General features: G+C 38.6%; 1 protein-coding gene across 1 annotated transcript in view; it reads right to left on the bottom strand.

Annotated features, from left to right (window-relative positions):
• Positions 1–25,150, bottom strand: part of Cog5 (component of oligomeric golgi complex 5) — a 321,229-nt gene that overhangs the window by 32,460 nt on the left and 263,619 nt on the right. Inside the window, exons 15-18 of the mRNA XM_027416994.2 lie at positions 21,089–21,199; positions 20,132–20,194; positions 5,423–5,526; positions 1,641–1,878 (exon numbers count right to left, since the gene is read on the bottom strand). Of these exons, the coding sequence (XP_027272795.2) occupies positions 1,641–1,878; positions 5,423–5,526; positions 20,132–20,194; positions 21,089–21,199 (516 nt within the window). The remainder of the gene's footprint in view (positions 1–1,640; positions 1,879–5,422; positions 5,527–20,131; positions 20,195–21,088; positions 21,200–25,150) is intronic.

The following is a 25,150-nucleotide window of genomic DNA, read 5'->3' as shown; positions in this document are numbered from 1 at the left end:
AAAGGGATGGTAGGATCTTCTAAGATTGGAACAAGGTGCAGTAGCAAAATGAGGGTGGGTGGCAGGGGCTGAGCCTCAGCACCTAAGCTCAGCACAGAAAACAGTGTGCACCAATAGGAGCCAATGAGCTCCATTTGTGCTCATGGGGGATGGTTTCAGAAGGAAAAAGGAATGCAAATACAACTCTGAGTGCTCTTCATTTGGGAAGGGGGATCCCAGCCTACCACTGGAGGCTGTGCACTCTGCAGTGCTAGCTGCAGAGGGGCTGCAAAGGACAACACTTGCCATCTTTTAAGAGAACACATCATTAAAATAAAACCCCAACAGCAAGCTCTCCTACAGCACTCTCCTCCTGGCCATCTCCTGCTCAGCTGCCACTCTAATTGGAGTTGAAGTGCTGCCTCCAGGAAAGTGACTCAAGCCAGCTGGAGAAGAATGCAAATGAGCTGGGGAGGGAGGGAGGGAGGGAGTCTGGCAGGGGAAGGGAGACAGAAAGAAAAACAAAACCCAGGAGAGGGGGCAGGAGAGAGACCAGTTAGAGAACAGTTTACAATATTTTTAAGGTACACGATAGGTTGTGGGACACATGGACACAACTGTTTCCACAGTCATTATTCACTTCACTCATTCATTCAGACAGAATGAAGGCAATGAAATGGATAAGGTTAAGTCACTTTAATAGGGACATTTAATTATTTCTGTTCTCACATCTGGCTATTAAAGGTACCTTTCCCAAAGGAAGGCTCTTCTTGTATGGCTTAGTAGTTTCACATACGTCATTTTGGGAATGAAAATAACTAGCTGCTGGGTCATTACAAGCAAAGAGGATGGTTTTTGAAAACCAGGTTTGGGCTGGCTGTTTGTGTTCTAAGTGTGGTAGTATGTGGGAGCAGCTGGTCGCCAGCACCCTGGACAGGTCCTCTCCCAGACACACACTGGCATTAAGCAAGAAGGATCTGGCAGACTAATAGGAAGACTCCAACTGAATAACTATTTAGATCAGTAAAGAGAACAGCTTCGAGAGGTTTAAAGAAATGGATTCACCCAGGATATATAAAAGAGAATCAACTGTTTCTGAATCTTCTCATGAAACTGGGCACTTAGGGTGTTTTTCCTTTGCCTATGATTACTGAAAGGTAAAGAAGGAAAATCAGACAGTTTGAGCTAGCCTCAGGGGAAAAGGTAATGTACTTAGTGGAGAGTCTAAATAATCTGACTATCTGCCAGGCAGCCTGCCCATCTCCCCGAGCAGACACAATGCTCTCTGAAGACCACTGACGGCTGGAGCTCTTTCTCTTAGGGCAACACGCAGCAGTAAGACATGCATCCCACTGCCACACCATTCCCAAGCAAATCACTCATTACTATTGTGTCCTTGCTGGATGATTAAAATAGCAAGAATGTCAACTGTTGCTTCATTATGGCATAAGATACTCTGCCTTAATCTTGAAGGGGCAAAGATGAGGGATAATTTTGTTAAAAAGAAAAAAAATAAAATCCAATAAAATATTTTAAAACTCCAATTAGTTTCAAGTGGGTTTTCTTTTCTCTTTTGCTGCATAAATAGTTAGATACTGTCATGTTAGGTCTTCTTTACATGAAGATGACAGTGAAGCTCATTCAGCAATGCAGCAATTTACCTGTGCAAAATCCGTAGCAAGTCGCATTTTCCCACCTTCCCCAAGAGGTCTTACAAGACTGGCATTTCGGATAAAAAGTTCAATAGCTCTTCGGGCAATAACTTCAGTATTGTCAAAGACAAAATCCAAACATTCAAAGTGCTTAAAGTAGTCATTCATAACTCTGGCAATGAAACCTTGTAGCTCTCTCATGTATAGAGAACAAGGAACATCAGGCTTTCCTGAGCTGGACAATGACCTATAAAAGAAAAAAAAGGCATTTTCATCATCAATGCATAAAGCTACAATCTTGTTTATTTTCACTTCTGGTTACTATTTCAATCCTGTGCAATTTTCTCCATTAGGACCATATAAAGACACCAGTTTTTTTGTTTTGTTTTGCTAAGTGCTAAAGAACATAAAACAATTCCTAAATTATATTCTTAAATTAGTATTTAGAACCTATGAGGATTACTGAAGGAACTTCAGCATGCATTTACTTAAAAGATTACTAAGCATCAAAGACACCTATCTATTTTAGATGACTCACACTCTGGCCTTCACGGTGTGACCCAGCTCTCTGCTCGCCACCCACTCCCATGTTTTGCCTGGTAAGTGACTATGGCAATAACAGAGTCTGAAATGACATTTTACACTTTGCAAGGGCAAAAACTGCTTGGTGGCAATCTTTGCTCTTGTAGTTGATCACATTAGTCCCATGGCAGCACTGTGATAGAGGGATTGCTTGTGTAACAATATGCAGCAGGAAATTTTTTCCCTCCAGATGAGGAGGTTTGGAAAGGCTTTAATTTGGAACAGCAGATGATACCAGCTGTGTTCCATGACATACTATTTATAACTTATAAATGTTTACAATTGCCCTTTAAAGAATATATTCAAAGAATATGAAATATTTATAGGGAGGAGTTAGACCAAAATTAGAAATCACCTGATCCCAGCTAATAGATGAGATCATTGCCTACATAATGCTGAATCTTTTCCAAAAGGCAAGGGAAATGTTTCCAAATTCTGAGACTGATGCAGAGGAAATGGCAACGATCTAGAGATGAACAACAACCATGACTAAAATTCCTTGAGAAAGAGACCACAGTGAGCTCGATGACCTTCAAGTAAAGCAATAGTGTTTGTAAACAGAGGTCTTCTACTTCTGGAAGCAGACAGGAATAGGGAAAGTAGGCTTTTGTTCCACCAGGAAAGGATGTAAGATGTAACATGTAAGAAAGACTTTCCTAATAGCAGCAAGGTCACCACCAGGTATTCGGTACAGTGTGCCCAGGCTCTGAATCATGACAGGGTGGTGTGCTGCCTGAGCAGAGGTCAAGATGGCAAGTGCCAGACTCAGATCACTACATGGTTTCTTTTTATTGAGGCACCAGTATAAAGGGCTAAGTTGCAAAAAAATATTTTCATGTTTATTCATCTACCAAATGAACAGTAAACACATATAATTGTGCCATATAGTGATACCTAGTAACATATGTATACAATGTGAAAAGATAAAAAAAAAATCTAATGAACACATCAATTACAGTAAACTCTTATTTATTCCTCCTATCTAGTTATTGAAAGGTTCAGGCAGATTTAGGCAGCTCAAAGGGCACTGTGTTGCGTGGTCACATCATGGCTACGGCACTCGTTACAGGGCTGAGTAGGGACTCTGTGCATTCACAAGCTCCCCCTTTAAAGCCTGCGCCCTCATCCCTCCACTCTCTCTCTGTCTCCGGTGGTTGACCACTAATTCTTCTCTCTTACTCTTTGCTCTCTTCTCTTCTCTTCCTCTCATACTTTTTCTTACCTTCCTGTCTTTCTCTTACACTTTCTCTGTCTCCTCTGTCTCTCTCTCTCTCCCACCCTCACTCTTCTCTCTCATCTTGTTCGGTTCTTGTCTTTCCCCCTTCCCCACCTTTAATAAACTATGGTTAATGTACTATATGGTTTGTGTTCCATCGTGCCAGTTCCATCTCAAGGTTCTTTTCTAACTTTTAAACTTTTACAAAATAACAACAGTTATAGCTTTATGCCATTTGGTCAATGCATTACCCCAACCTCCAAGCCCTAGTAACCACTACTCTACTATCTGATTTTATCATTTCAGGTTCTACACATAAATGAGAACATCAAGTATTTGATTTCTGTGTCTGGCTTATTTTGATATAGTATGTCTTCTAGGTTCATCTGTGTTGTGGCAATCAGATTCTTTAAATATCTGTTTATATTTAGGTGCTTTGATAGGATATGCATATATATTTTATATATAATATTATATCCAGTTAATGAATTGATCCCTTTTATCATTTTATAATGATCTCTGAGTCGAATTTTACAATTTTGACTTAAAACCCATTTTGATTAACTACACCTGTTCCTGTTCTTGTTTGATTCCCATTGCACAGAATATCTTTCCATCCCTTTGTTTTCAGTTTATGTATGTTCCTAAAGCTAAGTCTCATGTGAAGGCCAAATCCGCTTGGCCTCTCAGATCTTTTCATACCAACACATCACAAAATCTTTCTATTACTGTGGGGAGTGTGTTCACAGGAAAGAGCACACTGGAACAAGCTCCAGCAGCACTGTTAGTGAAAGTGAAGTTACACTTCCGATGGAATTGGAGATACATAGTATCACATCTCATTGAGGACTAAAAGCTTGATTTAAATTTACTAGAAGACAAATATACTTGGCTATTAGAGATCAATTTTCCCAAATATTCTAAAGCCTTGAATAGTAGGTTCTAACAAGTTGTGTAGGTAATACAGAGTCTTCACAATAACAGTGCTATGCAGAAGCCGAAGGGGAAGTGAAGATCAAGAATACATCTGACTAACAACTGGTAGATGTGCATCTTGTCTTCATAGTGCCAGCTTTGTATGCATTGTCTATATATGAGCAGTGGTACCCAACCTTCCCAACTGCAGTGATCCCCAACCATAAAATTATTTTTGTTGCTACTTCATGACTGAAATTTTGATACTGTTATGAATTGTACTGTAAATATCTGTTTTCTGAAGGCCTTAGACCACCCTTGTGAAAGGGCTGTTTAACACCCACCCCCGAGGGGTTGTGACCCACGGGTTGAGAACCACTTCCTTTGAGGGACTCAGCCATTCCTACAAAGATCCAGGGCCCTTCTCTCACTGTTTCCTTTGCCTGTACAAACTCATTAGACAGGCTCTCCTTACAGAAAGCATGATTAGGACTCAGAGGGCTGAGAAAGAGCTGGCTCCCAAAGCAAGGGCAGGATTCAGATTAGTCCTCAAGAGGAATGTCACAACTGTGCCAGGGGATCATACAGGAAAAGAATAGGATATCTGAGAGAAGGAAGGAAAACAGGAAAAGGAAGCTGGCACAAACTACCCATCCCTGAAGCATCAAGCTGAGTCCACAAACCTGTTTTGTCCCAACAAAAAGAGAGATGACAGAAACAAGAACAGAGAGAAGGTGGTAATAACATGCATAAAGAAAGAGGAGGAGGCAAGGAGCTAATGCTATCACAAGAATAAAGCCTAGCCATGCAGTGGTGGTGCACATCTTTGATCCCAGCATTTGGGAGGCAGAGGCAGGTGGATCTCTGTGAGTTCAAGGCCAGCCTGGTCTACACAGCAAGTGCCAGAAGAGGCTCCAAAGCTACACAGAGAAATCCTGTCTCAAAAAACCAATAAACAAACAAACAAAAATAAAACAAGAATAAAGTCTGGCTGGCAAGGAATGTGGTGAGTAGGAGGGGTAGGGAATGGAAAATCAAGACACTGAGGACTAGTAACAGTTCTGAGGAGATGTTTTACCCGGAAAAATCTTCCTGATGCATGGTGATGATTATAGCCTCGACCGCATCTGCCACTGAAGTCAGTAAGGGCTGTATGGCATTCCCCATGAGAGAGTGAATTGTCTGACCAAGAGAAAAAGGGAAAGAGAAACAAAATCAGAGAAACCAACACAAAGACATCTCAGCAAATTAAGTGAGGTACATTTTTGACTAACAGTTCTCATATCAGAGTCATTCTATCAGAGTCAGACTACACATAGTTTAACAGAAGTCTGCCTCTCCTACTAACTACTTTCAGCTATGACTCGCAAAGCTTGAAATATGTAGCACTAAAGAATTCTAACTACCCCAAGCATCTAACCCTGTCAAAACCGTTTGTGGTTAAATGAGCCCTTGAAGAAAGTAAGCCACATCAGGGAACAGATAAAGTGAAGAGCAAACCAACACATTTTTTTTGTTTTGTTTTGTTTCTCAAAGAAGTGCAACAAGCAATTCCTTAAAAATCAGAACATCACCAGATTTTTTTTTCCTTCTCACCAAAGTGAATAAAGCAAGAACACAGGTGATTCCTAGAGGGTGGAATAGTTAGACAATTCACAAGGTAGGTTTCTGGAGAATTCTCTACCAATGGTAGTTGTACTCCTGGGAGAATCTAGCAGGGCATGGCGACCAAGAGCTGGGGAGTAATTTATCATCAGTATCTAGCTACGGAGGACAGGGATGCTGATAAGCATCCTACCAGAGATCCACAAGCCAGGGCATCCATGCTGCTCAGGTGGAAACTAGCTGTGCTATTAGGTAGGTACAGAGGTACTTAAATTTGTAGTTCCTGGAATGTTCTGGTTAGATTTGGTAGTCACCAGTTTTTGAGACAGGAGAAAAACCAAGAGAGTCAGTGAGCCCAGAGATTACTGCACAGATTGATGCCAAGTGCCACTTAGAGGACAAAAAAACATGTGCCCGAGGAGTAGGAAGAGGAGGAGTAGGAAGAGGAGGAGGGGGGGGAAGAGGAGGAGGAAGAAGAAGAGAAGGAAGAGAGACCTTATCAGACAGGTGATTTTATTTACAAATAAGTTATTACTTCTCCAAAGAGTTTTTAATCTTTCCAATTTATATTATATGCAAAATAATTCATGCATAGAGAAACTCAGGCAAGTTCAGAAGACTCTGCAAAGCCATGAGTGAACAAGTGGACCAGTAGAACAGCTAACACTCTCTACATATGTGTACCCTATAAGCTTGGCTGTATACTGAGAAAAGAAAGCTAAGTGACCTTAGAGTACGGAACAGAAAAGTAATGACCATCTTTAAAAAGCTGTGTTTCTTATTCATGGTATGAAGGAACATCTAATGCAAAACAAGAGCACCTACTGGAGAACTTAGGAGATACAACTCAGGCAGTTCTGAGACCTGTGAAAGCTAGGGTACACAGGCAGGCTCTTAAGTTTTATGGCCTTTCTCCCAGAGGACTACAGTAAGGCCAAGGCAAAGATAAGTGGTTACTATCCAGGAGAAAACAAAAACTAGGTTTTGTTTTCTGATCCCTATCCCTCTCTCACTCCTCATTCCTACTAGTCCCCTTCCTGATCCCAAATGGTCCTCTGTGGCAATGCAATACTCTGAAAATTCTAAGAGACTGAAATGTTTGCTGAACCTCACAGCCAGAGTTCATAATACACCTTGAAGTCCTTTAAGACTGCTCTTCTACTTCGTCCTCAGCCGGTTTACTTAACCTGCCTTTAAGAGAACAGTATGTTACCAACTTTTACAACCTAAGCTAATGCATAGCTGCAATCTTAACTTACATACTCTTCCACACAGATGACCCAAGTAATGCACATGTACCGTTTGCTGAAAGCAGCAGATACAGAAGTTGAAAACAACTTCTTAAAACATATCATAAAGGCCAAAAACGTCCATTTGTGATTATCAGTTGATAAACAATAATGTTTGTTGTCTGGGTCAGCATCTATTTTCCTGAAAATGTCAAATCGTTCTTTACATGTGAAAAAGGCAGCATTTTCTTTCTCCTTTTGTCTGTAAATGAGCACCATGGCTGGTTCCACATCTTGGTGATGGTTAATAGTGCAGAAATGACTGTGGGTTCACTACATCCCATTCTTTTGAATATGAGTGGAAGTGCTATAGCTGAGCTGTATGGTAGTTCCAGTTTTCTCAGGAACCTGCATATTGATCTCCATATATGGTACTAACAGTTTATATTCATAACTGTAAGTGTATGATGGTTCATCTTTTCCTAAATCCTCATTAGCAGTAGCTGTCATTTCTATTCTTGATGATGACCATTTTGATTGTGATAGGATGGAATATAATGTAGATATAATTTGCATTTTCCTGACGGCTAAGGATGCTGAACATTTTTCATATATTCATTGGCCTTTTAACTCTTTGACAATTTCATTCATACATACACTGAATTTTAGTCATTTCCACACACACCTTATCTTATCCTCACTTATTCCTTGCAGAGGATAACATCTGACTGCATTTTAGCTCTTCTTTTGGGAACTGTCTACTCAGTTCATCTCTTCTCAGAATACATTTGGAAGTGTCCTTTCAGTTTCTAGTTTAGGGAAAGTTAGAGGGACACTGATGTTAGATCTTTACAGGTCTGATGCAATTCAATTCAAGTGTGAATCTGTAGAGCTTCAAGTTGCTTTGTTGGGAGACTATTACAGCTTCAATATTGTTGATCGTTATGGACCTATTTAAGTAGTTTATATTCTTTTTACTTAATAAGTTATATGTATCTACAAATTTATTAAATTCTTCTAGATTATTCTTCATTTTGGATTTTCAGAGTTCTCTAATGATACTTTTCATTTCATCAATACCATTGTTTCTTTGTTGACTTTTTTCTTGATGACCTAACTATTGATGAAAGATTATTGTTTTAGGACCAATTATTTGAATTTTATGTGCCTACATATTTGTTATGAAGCTGAAAGTCCCAACTTTTGGTGGATATGTATTTACAACTGTTAAATCTTTTCAAGGGAGTGTCTTTTATTAATGTGCTATGGCCTTCTTTACTTTTTCTAATTTTGACATGAAATATGTTATATCAGAAAGAGCACCGTGTCAGTGATCGTGACATACTGATTGCCATGCTTTTATTTTTTTACATTGTCTGTGTTTCTGACAGGGAAGAGGGTTTCTGGGATATAAACTATAATAATGTTGTTTGGAGACAGTCTTGAGTAATCCAAACTGGCCTTGAACTCCCTATGTAGCTGAAGATGGCCTTAGATTCCTGTCTACACTTCCTAAGTGCTAAGTGAAAGGGATTATACACTATTACAATGGAAAAGAGTAATGAAATTTGGATCAAGCTAGACTCCTAGGGTGTGAGGAGGGTATTATGAGAGGGAGAAAGCTAGGAGTTGGGAATGTCTAATCGTACATTTAAATTCAGCACTAGTCTCCATCTGATTCATAAGTCCCATTCATAAACTAAATCTGTCTTGCCAATACTATTTTAAGAAGTGAACTATTAAGTATAATCTCAGACTGTGGGAGATGACAGCAAAAGGACTAGCAGCTGCAGGCTATCTTAGATACACAGAAAACTCAAATCCAGCCTGGGCTACATGAGATCATCTATTAACGGGAAAATAAGTGAACTGAATGTGAGCATGGCAGTGAATAATGGAAGTAAGATAGTATACAACTTGAGTATGACCACACTAATTTCACAGTAAGGAAAAAATCATCAATACTCCTATAAGAAATATTTTAAAATTATGAGTTTACACAATACAATATTCACAAGGTCCAGGATATATTCAAAATTAATGCAAATAGAAAAACCTGTTAGGGAATATTATTTTACAGGGTGTTACTTTTGTTTATGTTGCATTTATCTAACTCTGTGAAGCTGTGTTACTGTGCCTGTCTAAAATACCTGATGGTCTAATAAAGAGCTGAATGGCCAATATCGAGGCAGGAGAGGCAAGAGAGAGAGGAATAGGTGGGGCTGCTAGGCAGAGAGGATAAACATGAGGAGAAATCTGGGAGAAAAGGATCTGAGGATCGGAGAAAGATAAAGGAAGGAGGAGGACTTTAGGGGTTAGCCACCCAGTCACCCAGCTACACAGCCAGACACGAAGTAAGGAGCAGAGAAAAGGTCTACAGAAATACAGAAGATAAAAAGCCCCGAGGCCAAAGATAGATGGGATAATTTAAGTTAAGAAAAGCTGGCAAGAAACAAGCCAAGCTAAGGCTGGGTATTCATAATTAAGAATAAGCCTTTGTGTGTGATTCATTTGGGAGTTAGGTGGCAGGCCCCAAAAGAGTCCCAAAAGCTAAAAGTGCAAAATATCGCCCAACAACTTAGGAAATTCTATGAAGCCTCAAGAAAACACATGACCTGAAATGACCCAGATTCCAAAATTATGAGGAAATATCCGCTGTAAGGTAAAGCAAATAATAATGATGATGATGATGATGATGGAATTTTCAGTAGGGAGTAAAGCTACAAAAACTAAATAAAAATTTTAAACAAAAAATTGTATTATCTGAACTTTAAAACTGACTGGACAGCTTTAATAGAAAAAATCTGTAATAGAGAAGAAAGTCAGTGATCAATGGTGAATTCAACAGGAATCCATCTGGAGAAGAGAAAAAGAAAAGTAATGAATAACTAGGTGTAAAAGGTCTAGGTTGCTAACAAGAGTGCCATAAAAAGACAGGATGAGACATAAAACCTATTTAGAGAAGAAAAGAATCCACAGTACCTCAAATCATGAAAAGCATAAATTTATAGATTTGAGGAAATCAGCCATCACAAATAGAATAATTATGAAGAGAAATGTGAGTAGCTATTTCAAAGTCAAACCACTGAAAACCAAAGATACAGAGAAAATGGTGTATGCTGAGGAAAGAAGAAAACCCCATATGGGAACCCATGGTAAAAACTGATGACATCTCACTGGAGATCATGGAGGATGGGAAAATAACAAAACAGTGTATTTAAAGAGCTAAAAGAAAACAAGACCCTAATTTTAGTTAAAAAAAAAATTCTTCAATAAAGGTACTCTGGGGGAGAGAAAGAGGAAGCTTGTTTCTCTAAGATACACATCAGTCCCAGCAGATTGCAAGTCAACTGCTGATGCCTCCCAGGCTGCCAACAGGGCACCCCAGATATTCCTTCCCAATGTGTCCTAGAGAGCTCAAGCAAACAGCACCCAGTGGGCAACAAGCAGAGATAGATGTCCCCAGGCTAGCCTTTGGTCATCATTCCAGCTTGACAAAGATGCCCCAATTGAAGCCAGAAGTAGCCATGAAAGAGATTATATCATCCTCTAACCAATAACAAAAAATGCTGAAATGTTAAGTATTCAGCCAAGGACCAAGGGCTAACTGAGGTGCCCGTAAGCACACAATGCTAAAGCTGGCTATCAGCTTCTCCTAGCATTCCTCAGTGTCTACATGTTTGAAGTCCTCCAGACTGACATACCCATCTCCTTCCCCAAATTTCTCCGGCCCAGGCACTGGTCTGGGCCTTCCCTTCCCCCAGCATCTCTGACCCCTATATAACCCAGCCATTTTGGTACATAGTCCATTTTGGTCTCTTGGCTTTTTTGCTTCCTAGCCTCCCCTTCCCCATCTCCCTAAATGGCCCCGCTCAGTCTGCTGGTCATATCCACTTTGGACTTTTCCAGCTGCCTCTGGCTGTTTCTCTCTCATAACTACAATAAACCTTCTCCTCCACCATTACAAAACAGAAAAGAAAAAAGTGATAAAATACAACAAAATTGGTATATAAGGAAACTGAAGTCTTCAAGAACAAATGCACAGTATAGCTAAATGTAGAAATATTGCTCATTAAAACATTTTTTAGCCAGGTGGTGGTGGCACATGCTTTAATCCCAGCAGTTAGAAGCAGAAGCAGGTGGATCTCTGTGACTTTAAAGACAGTCTGGTCCAAAGCAAGTTCCAGGACAGCCAAGGCTACACAGAGAAACCCTGTCTTGAAACAATTAGTTTTAAATGGATATACTTTAAAACAACAACTACAGCATTACCTTAAGAGATTTATAGTGGATAAAGATACAAATGTGCTTTGATAATTACAAATTTTCTTTCTTTTTCCTTTTTTGCTTTGTTGGAGTTGGAACCCAGGGTCTTGCACATGCTGGGCAATCACTCATAGAACTACTTCCTCTTCCCAATTGTATATAACCTTATATGATATAATGAAATAGTAATTCTAATATTTAGAAAATACATGGGGCACTGGCTGTTCTTCCAGAGGTCCTGAGTTCAATTCCCAGTAACCACACGGTTGCTCACAACCATCCATAATAAGATCTGGTTCCCTCTTTTGGCCCCCAGGCATACATGTGGGCAGAACACTGTATACATAATAAATAAATCTTTTAAAATATATTCAAAAAAGAAAATACATATATGATAACACAGAAAAGAATCACTAAAAGAATTACACAAAGGATGTAACTGTCCAGAAGAAGACAGAAAGGGGGAAGGGCAAATATAAACCAATAGTAAACAATGCACTTAAGTAGAACACAGGCAACAATTACATTAATAATGAACTAAATACTCAATCAAAGGCAGAGATTACTCACAAAGAGAAAAGAACAAGATCTAGCTATATACTGTCTATACAGATGCAATTCAAAAATACACAGTCATTCAAAGCAATTTTATAGGAGACATACTATGCTAACAACATTATCATACATAAACTAGATTAACTAAACTATTATTAGCTAACATGGAGTGCAAAGCAATAAGCTGAAGAGGGGTATTTTCTAACAGTGAAATTGTCAGTTCGTCAAGGAATAATGATAAATACGTATGAATGGACCTTCAACAGCACAGCCATCAACAGTTTCAAAATCGAGGACACAAGAATATAGAAATAAGTAGCTAGGTGTGGTGACACACACCTTTAATCCCAGCATTTGGGAGACAGAGGCAGGCAGAGTTTGAGGCCAGCATAAGTCAGTTCCAGGACAACCAAAGCTACACAGAGAAACGATGTCTTGAAAAACAATAAAAACCAAGAACAACAACAAAAATAAACCCCCACAAAACAAAATAAACAAAAGCCAAAAAAGTAAAGTATATACTTAGAAGATTTTGACTCTACCTCAGCAATTGATAGAACAAACACAAAAATGTCAGTAGACATGGAATTTTGGTATTGTTTGTTTGTTTTTCAAGGCAGGGTTTCTCTGTCTAGTCTTGGCTGTCCTGTAACTCGCTCTGTAGAGCAGGCCACCTGTCTCTACATCTAAATGCTGGGATTAAAGGCTTGTGCCAGATATGGAACACTTTCTTTTTTTCCGGTTTTTCAGTTTCTCTGTGTAGCTTTGGAGACTGTCCTGGAACTCCCTCTGTAGACCAGGCTGGCCTCGAACTCACAGAGATCCATCTGCCCCTGCCTCCTGAGTGCTGGAATTAAAGGCATGTGCCACCAATGCCCAAAAACACGGAATATCTTTAACCTTGTTATTAACCTGTCAAATGGTATGACACTACAATCAACAACAGTAGATTATAAATTACCATCATGCACACAAAGTTCATTTATAAATAATCCATATTCCAAGTTAGAAAAGCTACATTTAAATCCACTGCTGCACCCATTCAAAATACAACACACACACGTATATGAAATACAAGGCAGAAAACAAGACTAATTAAATTTCAAAGAACAAGCAGCATGGAAAACCTGTGTGTTGACACCAGTTAAATTAGAAATCAGTAAGATAAATATGGCAACAAAACCCTGGAAATATAAAAAAAGAGCTTCTAAATCATTCATAGAATGAAGGAAGAAATCACAAAATGAAATTTCAACATAATTTAAAGCAGAATGAAGATAAAAGGGATGAGAACTGTGGTGCTTCAAAGGAAGATGTACAAGCTTGTTTATTTTGGCTATTTCAAGGTCTAACAACCATTAACAAGAACTCTGAACCAAAACAAAATAAAAAACCCAAACAAAGCAAAACCCTGAGAAACAAGTCAAAGACAGCAAGTTGCAGGTTCAGAAGATGGGTTCCTTGGTAATATACCTGCCTCCTAGGGTGAGGACCTGAGTTTGGATCTCTAGTATCCATGAAAAGCTCCTATGGGAATGGGGCCAGGGTCAGCTGGAACTCTGGGCTTCATTGGTCAGCCAGTCTAGCCAATGGATGAGCTCCAAATTTAGTGAGAGATTCTGCCTTTAAATACAAAGCAGAGGGACTGGGGAAACAGTTCACTGGTTCAGAACACTGGCTGCTCTTCTAGAGGGCCTCGGCTTGATTTCCAGCACCCACATCGTCACTCACAACCGTCTGTAACTGTAGTTCTAGGGGATCTCACAACCTCTTCTGGGCTTTACTGGCACTGCATTTTTTTTTTTTTTTTTTTTGTAATTTAAAATATCAACAAAGGGAGGAGGGATTGACATGTGAAGCAAGCTTGTTCCTAATATGAACTAAAAAAATTAATAATAAAAAATTAAATAATAAAAAATACATATATTATGGAAAAAATCAACAAAGTTGGCAAAATCATAACTAGATTAATATTAAAAAGAAAATAAGTCAATAATATTAAAATGAAAGAGAGGCTGTCACGAAGTGTCCTATAACATTAAAGGGTAACAAGTGACTCCGGCACATTATGCTGACAAGTTAGATGACTTAGATGAATAGACTAATACCTGGGAAGTCATAGTTCAAAACTCATTAAAAGGTAAATAAATAACCCAAATAGTCATTTATCTACTAAACAGATAATAATATACTTTCCTACCAAGAAAAGTAGAACTCAGATAGCTTCAGTAATAAAACTTATCATTGGAGGAAAAAGGTATGCAATATAAATGCCTTTTAAACATTTACTGAGACTAGTATTAAGTTGATAAACGAATAAGGTAGTGATGAAGAAAATTATATACCAAGATCCTTTGTGGATAGAGAAACAAGCACTCTTAACAAAAATCAAGTAAATCAAACCCAGAAACACATAACAAGGGTAATAATACATCAAGACAAGTGTTTTGCATGAGATTTAGAGTAAATTACTGTAATGTACTTTATTAACATAATAAAGGGACAAAACTTCACTTTAATTCAATGGTTTAAGACTATCGATTGCAACAATAAAACTGATTATTTAAAAGTCCCAGTGATTAGGAATGGATGACAATTTGTTTAATTTGGCAAAGGTCATCTATGAAAAACTGCAAAGTAGCATCATTATATTACAAACCTTATAGTGGTTATTATATTAAAAATAATAAAATAAATTAATTCTTTTTTAAGTTTGGAAGTTTTTTAATGCAAATTTTATTCCTGTTTCTTACTATGTCTCTGTTCATGAGTATTTAGTATATTCCCCTGTATTTTTCCAATTTAAAAGACATAATACATTTTATAAAATTAAATTAGGACATGGAAAATTAGATCTTTAAACAAAAAATTTATTTCTGATAACAAAACTATACAAAATGTACATACTGCATTTATCCTAAATGTGTATTTTGTATAGCTTTATTTTATTACCTCAGGATGCATGACTATTTATATCTATACTGGTGCAATGAAATAACCTTAACACTTTATCTGAGAAAGAGAAAAATGAAAATTTGTCACATTGCATATATCTTACCATGTTTATACACAGTTACTTTCCCATGCATAATTATAAAGTAGCTGAATACACATTTTTCTCCCTCACTTTGAACATATATTTTTCCTCCATCTTTTTATTTAAATTAGAAACAAGTTTGTTTCACATGTCAATCCCAGTTCCCTCTCTCTCCCCTCCTCCCCTGCTCCCCACTAACACCCTACCATCCCATACCCTTTCTGCTCCCCGGAGAAGGTGAGGTCTCCATGGGGAGTCTTCAGAGTCTGTCAAATCCTTAGAGATAGGGCTAGGACCTCCCCCATGTGTCTAGACTGGGAGAGTATCCCTCCATGTGGGATGGGATCCCAAAGTCCATTCCCCTACAGTAGGGATAAGTACTGATCTATTACAAGGGGCCCCATAGATTTCTGAGGCCTCCTCACTGTCACCCACATTCATGGGTTCTGGATCAGTCCTATGCTGGTTTCCCAGCTATCAGTCTGGGGTCCATGAGCTCTCCCTTGTTAAGGTCAGCTGTTTCTGTGGGTTTCACCAGCCTGGTCTTGACCCCTTTACTAATCACTCTCCCCTCTCTGCAAATGGGTTCCAGTTCAGTTCGGTGTTTAGCTGTGGGTGTCTGCTTCTACTTTACATCAGATGCTGGATGAAGGCTCTAGGATGGCATGTAAGTTAGTCATCAATCTCATTATCAGGGGAGGGCATTTAAGATAGCCTCTCTACTGTTGCTTGGATTGTTAGTTGGTATCATCCTTGTAGATCTCTGGACATTTCCCTAGTGCTTGATTTCTCTTTAAACCTGGAATGGCTCCCTCTATTATGGTATCTCTTATCTTGTTCTCCCCCTGTGTCTTATCAGATCAGTACACTTTAAAGTTAGAATCCAACAACAACACAAATTGCAGAAATTGAACAATGCACAATTGCACAACTGCACCATTCCTGGGTCAAAGAAGAAATAAAGAAATTAAAGACTTCACAGACTTCAATGAAAATGAAGACACAACATACACAAACCTATGGGACACTTTGAAAGCAATATTAAGAGGGAAAGTTCATAGCTCTAAGTGCTCACATGAAGAAACTAAAGAATAGTCACACCAGAGAGTTGACAATACAACTGAAAGCTCTAGAACAATAGAAGCAAATTCACCAAAGAGGAGTAGACCCAGGAAACAATTGAACTGAGTGCAGAGATCAATAAAGTGGAGACAAAACAACCCAAAGAATCAATGTAACAAAGAGTTGGTTCTTCGAGAAAATCAACAAGATAGATAAACCTTTATCCCAACTAACCAAAAGGCAGAGAGAGAACATACAAATTAACAAAATCAGAAATGAAAATGGGGACATAACAACAGACACTGAGGAAATCCAGTTAATCTTCAGGTCATACTTTGAAAACCTGTACTCCACAAAATTTGAAAATTTAAAGGAAATGGACAATTTTCTGGATAGATATCACTTACCCAAACTGAATCAAGAACAGATAAGCAACTTTAATAGATCTATAACCCCTAATGAAATAGAAGCAGTCATGAAAAGTCTCCCAACCAAAAAAAAAAAGTCCAGGGCCAGAAGGCTTCAGAGCAGAATTCTACCAGAAATTCAAAGAAGAGCTAATACCAATACTCCTCAAATTGTTCCACATAATAGAAGCAGAAGGTTCATTGTCAAACCCTTTTTACGAGGCTACAATTACCTTGGTACCCAAGCCACAAAAAGACACAACTAAGAAAGAGAACTACAGACCATTATCCCTCAAGAACATTGCTGCAAAAATACTCAATAAAATACTGGCAAATCAAATCCAAGAACATATCAGAAAAATCATCCACCATGATTAAGTAGGCTTCATCCCTGGGATGCAGGGTTGGTTCAACTATGAAACTCTATCAATGTAATCCACCATATAAACAAACTGCAAAAGAAAAACCACAGGATCATCTCACTAGATGCTGAAAAAAGCCTCTGACAAAATCCAACACCCCTTCATGATAAAGGTCCTGAAGAGATCAGGGATAACAGGAACATACCTGAACATAATAAAAACAATATAGAGTAAACCAACAGCCAACATCAAATGGAGAGAAACTCAAAATGATTCCTCTAAAATTAGGAACAAGACAAGGCTGTCCACTCTCTCCATATCTCTTTAATATTGTACTTGAAGTTCTAGCTAGAGCAATAAGACAACAAAAGGAGATCAAGGGGATACAAATTGGAAAGGAAGAAGTCAAACTTTTACTGTTTGCAGATGATATGATAGTTTACAAAAGTGACCCAAAAAACTCTACCAAGGAACTCCTACAGTTAATAAACACCTTCAGCAAAGTAGCAGGATACATGATTAACTCAATAAAACATCAGTAGCCCTACTATATACAGATGATAAATGGGCTGAGAAACAAATCAGAGAAACATCACCCTTTACAATAGTCACAAACAATATAAAATATCTTGGGGTAACACTAACCAAACAAGTGCAAGACCTGTATAGCAAGAACTTTGAGTCTTTAAAGAAAGAAACTAAAGAAGATATTAGAAAATGGAAAGATCTACCATGCTCTTGGATAGGTAGACCAACATAGTAAAAGTGGCAATCTTGCCAAAAGCAATCTACATGTTCAATGCAATCACCATCAAAATACTGGCACAATTCTTCACAGACCTTGAAATTAATTCTTTTAGGTCAGGAACAGTTAATGGAGTGGTCATAACCAGAGAAATAGGATGTGGAAAAACAGCATAATTACCAAAAGGAAGAAATAAAACTCTTCCGTTTAAATAACTAATAGAAACCTTCATAGTTGGGTGAGGCTTCCACTTAGGACAGTGAAAAAGAAGGGCAACAGAGAGCATCTTGGGGATTGCCAGGATATCAAAGATAGGCATGGATAAATAATTACCCACAGAAATGAAAGGAGATCATGTTACATTCCATATGCTGTCTACAAACTAAGGAAGTCTGTTACACATTTTAAAAGGGTTTTCCTAAAATAGCTATGATTATAAAAATATCAGAGCCTCAACAATCTGGAATATTCTCTTAGGGAACATCAAACCCACATAATAAGAGATGTGAGGCATTGCTATATATGAATCCAGCAACATAGTCACTATCTGCAATGTGACAAACTCACCAAAAATGGATCAGAATAATTGTGCCAAAGTGATTAAATGCCACTTATCCCCATGCTTATTAGAATGCAATGCCTGTATTTATAAAAAAAGTGTTAGCTAGCTCTCATAAGAAGATATAGGACAATGTGGAGCAAAGAAATGATGGTCATCTGTCCCGTGCTGGCATCCAAGAGTTGCAGAACCTTCAGGTTTGTTATTCTGGTCCAATCTTACAGTATGATAATCAATAATTTTAAAAACTTTTACTAAAAACAATGATTTTACTATGGCAGCTTCCATAATGTTTAGTAATGAGATCAACACACTGTGGAAAAGGAGGACGTGAAAATATGCAAGTGTCTCTCCTCTCCTTCTCAGCACATCAGACCTCTGCACACATGAATATATGTCTGCACTGCACCTGTGTAGCCCCAGCCACAGAACCTATGGACTATATATATCTGGTTTCTCAAGTTCTCCTTTCCTTTAAGATTTGTGACAGATTCTCCCGATGTGCTTTCTTTCTTCAATTCCTCTTTGAATGCATTTTTCCTGGTGTTTATTTGTAGGTTTTTTCTTCATGATCTAAAACCAATCTAACAGTTTACATTTGTTATCATACATGGGTATATTGTAGCATTTTATAAATCTGGGAACTAAGGCAAGGAGAGTATAATCTGACCAAGATTATAGCTGATTAGACAGTGAGATGGGATGAAAAGGTTGTCAGGTTTAAGAATCTGGTAATAGAGCCGGGCGTTGGTGGTACACGCCTTTAATCCCAGCACTCGGGAGGCAGAGGCAGGCAGATCTCTGTGAGTTCGAGGCCAGCCTAGAGTGAGTTCCAGAACAGCCTCCAAAGTCACAGAGAAAACCTGTATCGAAAAAACCAAAAAGAAGAAAAGAAAAAAAAAAAGAGAGAGAATCTGGTAATAGGCATGGAGTAGTAATTATGAGGTAATGAGTGAGTCAAGGCAGCAAAGTCCAGTGGTGCACGTCTTCTGGGCCACTAAGACCTGTGTTTATCAGGCTTATGACTATGAGAATTCTTTGTTTCTAATACAAAATAGAAACAATACTATATAACTTGAAGGTTACTATACTATTTAAGTATATGCCTATGCATGTGTCTGGCAAGTAGTGGTGATAAATGAATGATATCTATTACTGTCATCAGAATGTCTAATTTGGTTGATATTTATACTGTAAGTACTTAAGTCTCTGAATCTTACATAAAAATTAATGTTAATTAACTTCTTAAAAGCTAGGTATGGTGGCACATGCCTTTGATCTTAGCACTGGGAGGCACAGCTCAGTTAGTTCAAACCCAGCCTTATCTACATAGTGATTTCCAGGGCAGTCAGGGCTACACTATTTTAAAACAAAAACAAACAAACAAGCCCTAACTTCCTGAGGAATCTTCTCTTGGCATATGTTAAAATGAGAATATACCCTAGCTTTACATTTTCCTACAGAAGTAGGATTTTGAAACCTTGGGATTCCTGACATTTGGAACTCGTTCTGGGTTGTGGGGTGACTGTCTTTTAAGTACATAATGCTTAGAACATGGCCTTCATTCACCTAGATTTCTGTAGAATCCCACCTTGACTTATGACAACCCCAAATGTCTCCAATATTGTCAAATAGCACTTAGGGACAAGTCAATTGGTGAAGAACCACTGTTTTGGGATGTTACTAGGAAACTCTACAAGATAACAGGAAATACTACAAAAACTCCTCTGTATATGCAATTGTCTTAAGTCAAACACAACCTATAATAGAGAGCAAGAGAGCACATTTTTAAATTCTGGAAAATGCAAACGTGTGTGTGTGTCTTCTGCAGAATAATTAACAATGTGATACTCTGGGTATATATAGGTCATACTGAATTATTCTGAAATTATCTTCTACTTGGCCAAACAACTTTAGGACTGCTTTGATATCTATAAAGTCAAAGATTAAATCTACTCACCTTTAGGGCTGATGTGACAGTTTGCTCAGCTGCTGATGGGAATGAGCTCTGACTGGCAACCACCTAGAACAGAGTTTGATGCAGTTACAATTTTGCGTAAGTCATTTATTTTTGTAAACACTAATTTTTACCATAATATGACAAACTTCTCCAAAGATAATTAAAATATTATCATTACTTTATAATAATAATAATAATAATAATAATAATAATAATAATAATAATAATATCTCATACTTGCTTTAAAAATTAGTTCACTGAAAATTTTTATGTACAAAGCAAACAGACATTTCACAGTGGAATCATTAGAAATACAATTTTACTGATAAGATAAAGGTCAGAAAATGCCATATTTACTTATTTCTTTAAAAACATTCACTTTAAGCTGACTATTGTTTTCACAAATATTTAAAATATAAAATTCAGATGTTTGCATTTCTATAAATTAATACAAATGTTAATAAGGACATTGAAATAAGGCTTACTAGAACCATACTAATGGCCTCTGGTACAACAGAAAAATGACAAAAAGAAGTGAGTTGTGTACCCTTAAACGTATCTTGTCATTTTTATGTTTCTGACACCTACCTGGTAATTCTTCAGAATATATTTTATTAATGTATAAAATACATGTTTCAGAAATACAAACCGATGAAAGAACTTTTAAAAAATTACCACAAAATATGAGATAACACATGAAAATTAGTGCTAAAGATCACGTTTTGAGGAGAAAAAAAGATCATGTTTTGATTTTTGTTGTTGTGGTTGCTCCTTTTCTCTCGTTTTGCTATCTAGCACACACTGGCCTCCACATGCCTCCCCACCCCACCCCCCAAGCTTCTGCCTTAGCCCCTCAAGTGCTGTGATTATAGGCAAGCACCACCAAACCTGGCTTAGAAGTTCAGCATCCGTTGGCTTTCTGAATATTTATCTTTGTAAAATAAAGATAAAGGTTACCTTTGCTACTGCTTGGTACAACTTAAACAGGGAATTCACCACTCCTACATTTCTCTTCTGTCCTTCAGTGAGAGGCCCAATTACCTGGCTTGCATCTCCTTGAGTACAGAGCTGTAAAAATTCAACATACAAAGACATACCAAGATGACAAACTGTATCTCTTATTATTTAATTTTTTTAACCAGGAAGAAGTGCATATCCTGCTGACAAAGTATGAAGTATTCAGGTCATGTTAAGCAAAACTTTGGACTTCAGGCACAAGAAATCTCCATAGAGATAACACCTCAATGTTAACTCCAACTAGCCTTCTGAAGATGATCTCTTTTCAGATCCATGGCTGATGGGCCCTTGAGGCATGTGCACCCCAAATGCCCATGTGCCCTGTCAGCTGACACACTATCATAGTAACCTCAAAAACGCTGGCAACTGACAACAGGATTTTCTGAATTTAAACACTCAAATAAGTAATACCTTTAAAAGCAAGGAAAGACAGGAAAAAAACTTTGTACATATTTCACAACCATCCTCCATGGAAATGAGAGGTGGAAAGAGATAGTCGTCATCTTATTTTTCAGTCTTCTAAAAAGAAATTGCCCATGATTATATTTTGTGTGGGAGAGCGATAAGAAATAATATTAAGAACTTCCCTTTCTTGATCTTTACTTCTAAATACATAGTTTTAAGGGAAGGGATATGGACTACCTTATTAAACTAATCTCTATCTAAAACCCATGCATCAACTACTCTCATGATGATCCCATTATAACCTAATTCTCTGTAACATTATTATCCACAGGCAAACCTGACCAGGACATAGCGTAACTCACTGCAGAGCTGGCACAGGTCTCAAGCATATGTAACACTGGCTTTTTAGGAGATAGATCTGAAAGCATCTTTCTGCTGTTCTATAATCCAAATGAACCACCAGAAAAACAATTGCTACCTTTTCTTTCTCCTTTCTTTTGATAAATATTTATATATATATATATATATACATATATATATAATATATATATATTATATATATATATATATATATATATATTTCAAAATTAAATTCAACCCCACTTTTTCAATTTCTATTTGTAGTAAAATAGAATTTCAAAAAGCTTTAGCAATTCTAATTTTTATAAAAGGCAATACTGCTTTGTTAAAGTTGTCACCCATTATACAAATTACGAAGTCAACCTAAGACCTCTTGACAGCAGGTTAAAGAACTCATTTATTTTTACTTACAGCAAGGGCATATTTCTAACTTGAAATCAAATTATGTTCTAAAACAGTCACATTTAAGTATATACAGTAGAAAAAAATCCTCTTTTCCTATAATAACTATGTCAAAAACAATCAGCATTTGGAAGAGTCCACAAATCCAACTTAACCTACAATGTGGAAAACTAACCCAAGCATCAGTCTTGCAGGAAAGGGCTCAGTGCAGTAAAGGGGAGGGGCGGTGTAACGGTCCTAGGAAGGCATTTGGAGAATAGAATGGTAAAAGCAAAGTTGAGGGTAGGAGCTTATCCAAAATATTAATCTCACTGCAATGGGCATTTATGTCACAAGCTTCAGGGCATATGGTACATGTTTGTGGTCATAGCTTTCAAGGATACTAAGGCAGGGGAATTCAAGGCCAACAAAACTTTTTGAAAAAAATAAAAGTTATGGCCTGGACCAGTACAATTTTTAAAATTAAGATTACAGAGAGATTGCTGCTAGAAAACTGGAGCTCATTTTATTAATGAGGATTAGTCTTTTATGAAGTTTTGTAGCTATAGAAGCTGAATTCCCATCCACTAGTAGCTATACAGAATAATACATAATCACACGTTGGCAAGGGACTGGAGAACATGAGTGTTCAAAATAGCTCTTGGAGGTATAAAATAGAGTAATCACTTTGTATTAGGAGTTCCTCAAAAGTGAATGCAAATTCAACTATGTAACCTAGTAATTAAACCCACAGTTATATACAAGAGAAATTAATATGCATATTTACTCAGATGTATGCACACAATCACATGTTCATAGCAGTATCATTCATAAAGTAATCTAAAGTAAAAATAATCAAATATCAACCAATTTATAAATAAGGTAAAATGCAGACAATCAACATTTTTTGGCAACAGAAATGGAACAAAATTCTAATACATGGTTTATCATGGAGGAACCCTGAAAACATTTAAAGTAGAAGAAGCTAGTCATAATAGGTCATATAATAAATGATTATATTTCTGTGAGATATCTAGGATAGGGAAACCCACAGAAACGAAAGATTACTAGTTGCACTGAGTGAGGGATGAATGGGCATAAGCACTTCTTTTGGGGTAAATCTGGGTGTGAACACTGGAACTGCTGAGTCAGGTGCCCTAAGGCATATCTTTAAAAGTGCCTTGTGAGCCTCACTGTGTCCTCTCTGGGCTTCTCTGGGCTATTCCTTCACAGGGTTACTTCTCTTCACTGCTTCTCTTCCTCATTGTCCCTGTCTTCTTCTCCTCAAAAGAAAACTGCTCAAAATGCACCAAAGTTATTAATGCTGACATCTCCACCTGATTATTCTGTGTTGTTAGGGGCTGTCTTGTGCATTGTAGGATGGCTTGGCAGAATCCTTGACTTAAAACAATTAGACACTAGCTCCCTGCCTGGGAGAGGGGAAGAGAGAACAAAAAACCCTCTTTGGTAGAAGACTAAGGGAGTATACTGAAGATCCTGCTTTGTCTTCTCATGAGAACTCCATATGTATTTAGTGATTATTCAACATATTTGCTATTTCAAATTTAATGTTCTATTCTCCTTTCAATTTTCTTGTATCTCAGCAAATGCTATGCCCCACTATGAGCATTCTGGGCTAGTAACAAATTCTCCATGTTTAATTTGTCGCCAATTCCCTCATACCAGATCCTTTTAGTAATGAGCACTAAGAGTATCTTAGTATCTAAAATTATTCATTTTATATGTACACATGTGTGCCTGAGACTGTGTATGTGCACCATATGCAAGCATGAGCCTATGACATGAGAAGAGGGTATCATATCCTCTGGAACTGGAGTTACAAATGGTTGTGAGCCACTATGGTAGTAAATGGAAACTAAACCTGTGTCCTCTATACGAGCAGTAAGTGCTCAACTGAAAGGCCCGCTGCCTCTCTGTCTCCCCCCGCCTATGCTGATGCTGGGTGTTCTCTCTGGAGCAGCCGGGATGGGCTGAGAAGAGCAGTTGACCTAGGGCAGCGCGTCGGGGACTGAGCAGGGCAGAGCCAGGATACGGCCAGGGGCTGGAGAGTGCAGCGCGGGCGATACTTGTCCGGGAGCTGCGAGCTGCCGCAGAGCCGCCCTGCTTCACCTTCATCCCGCTGTCCCTGCCCCCGCCGGCCTCCACTTCCCCCGGCTGCCGTTTTCCCTCCCAAGCCGGTTCACCCAGGCGGGGCTGCCCTGGCACCGCGCCCCGGGGCTGGGGCCGAGCGGGAAAAGGGCACCCCTCGCCCCCACGCCCCCCCCCTTGGGGAACCTTCGTCCCAAGGTCAGCCACCTGGGCGCGGAGGGAGGAATCAAGTCTGTTGTACCAGACACCAGACCTTGAGAATATGCTGATCTGGAATGGCTCTGTGCCTCATTTGAACCATCCAATAGAATCCCTGTTCCTCGCTAGTGTTTTTTTTCTATAAAAAGGCACCTCTCCCTTGGCTCGGGGCGCTTAGCCACACAGAAGCTAAGTAGCCCCGGGTACCTGCGTCTCCAATAAAGCCTCTTGTTTTTACATCCAGTTCGTGGCCTCGCTGATTCCTGGGTGTGGGTCTCCCTCTACGAAAGTACCTCTTCGGGGGTCTTTCATTTGGGGGCTCGTCCGGGATCGAGACCCGCCCAGGGACCACCGACCCACATCTGGGAGGTAAGTGTTGTGCGGATCCGCTGTTTTGTCTTGTCTGGTCTGAGTCCGTCTTGTAAATTGCGCTTGCGTTTGTAGTATACAGCTGTGTACATTTGTATTTGGCGGCTCCGAGAGGAACTGACGAGTTCGGACTCCCGACCGCGGCTCCAGGAGACGTCCTGGTAGCGTTTGAAGCCCTCG

This window comes from Cricetulus griseus, chromosome 5 (assembly GCF_003668045.3).
Source record: "Cricetulus griseus strain 17A/GY chromosome 5, alternate assembly CriGri-PICRH-1.0, whole genome shotgun sequence".
NCBI lineage: Eukaryota > Metazoa > Chordata > Mammalia > Rodentia > Cricetidae > Cricetulus > Cricetulus griseus.
Note: the sequence above shows the minus strand (reverse complement) of the source record. Positions and strands in the feature narration are given on the sequence as shown.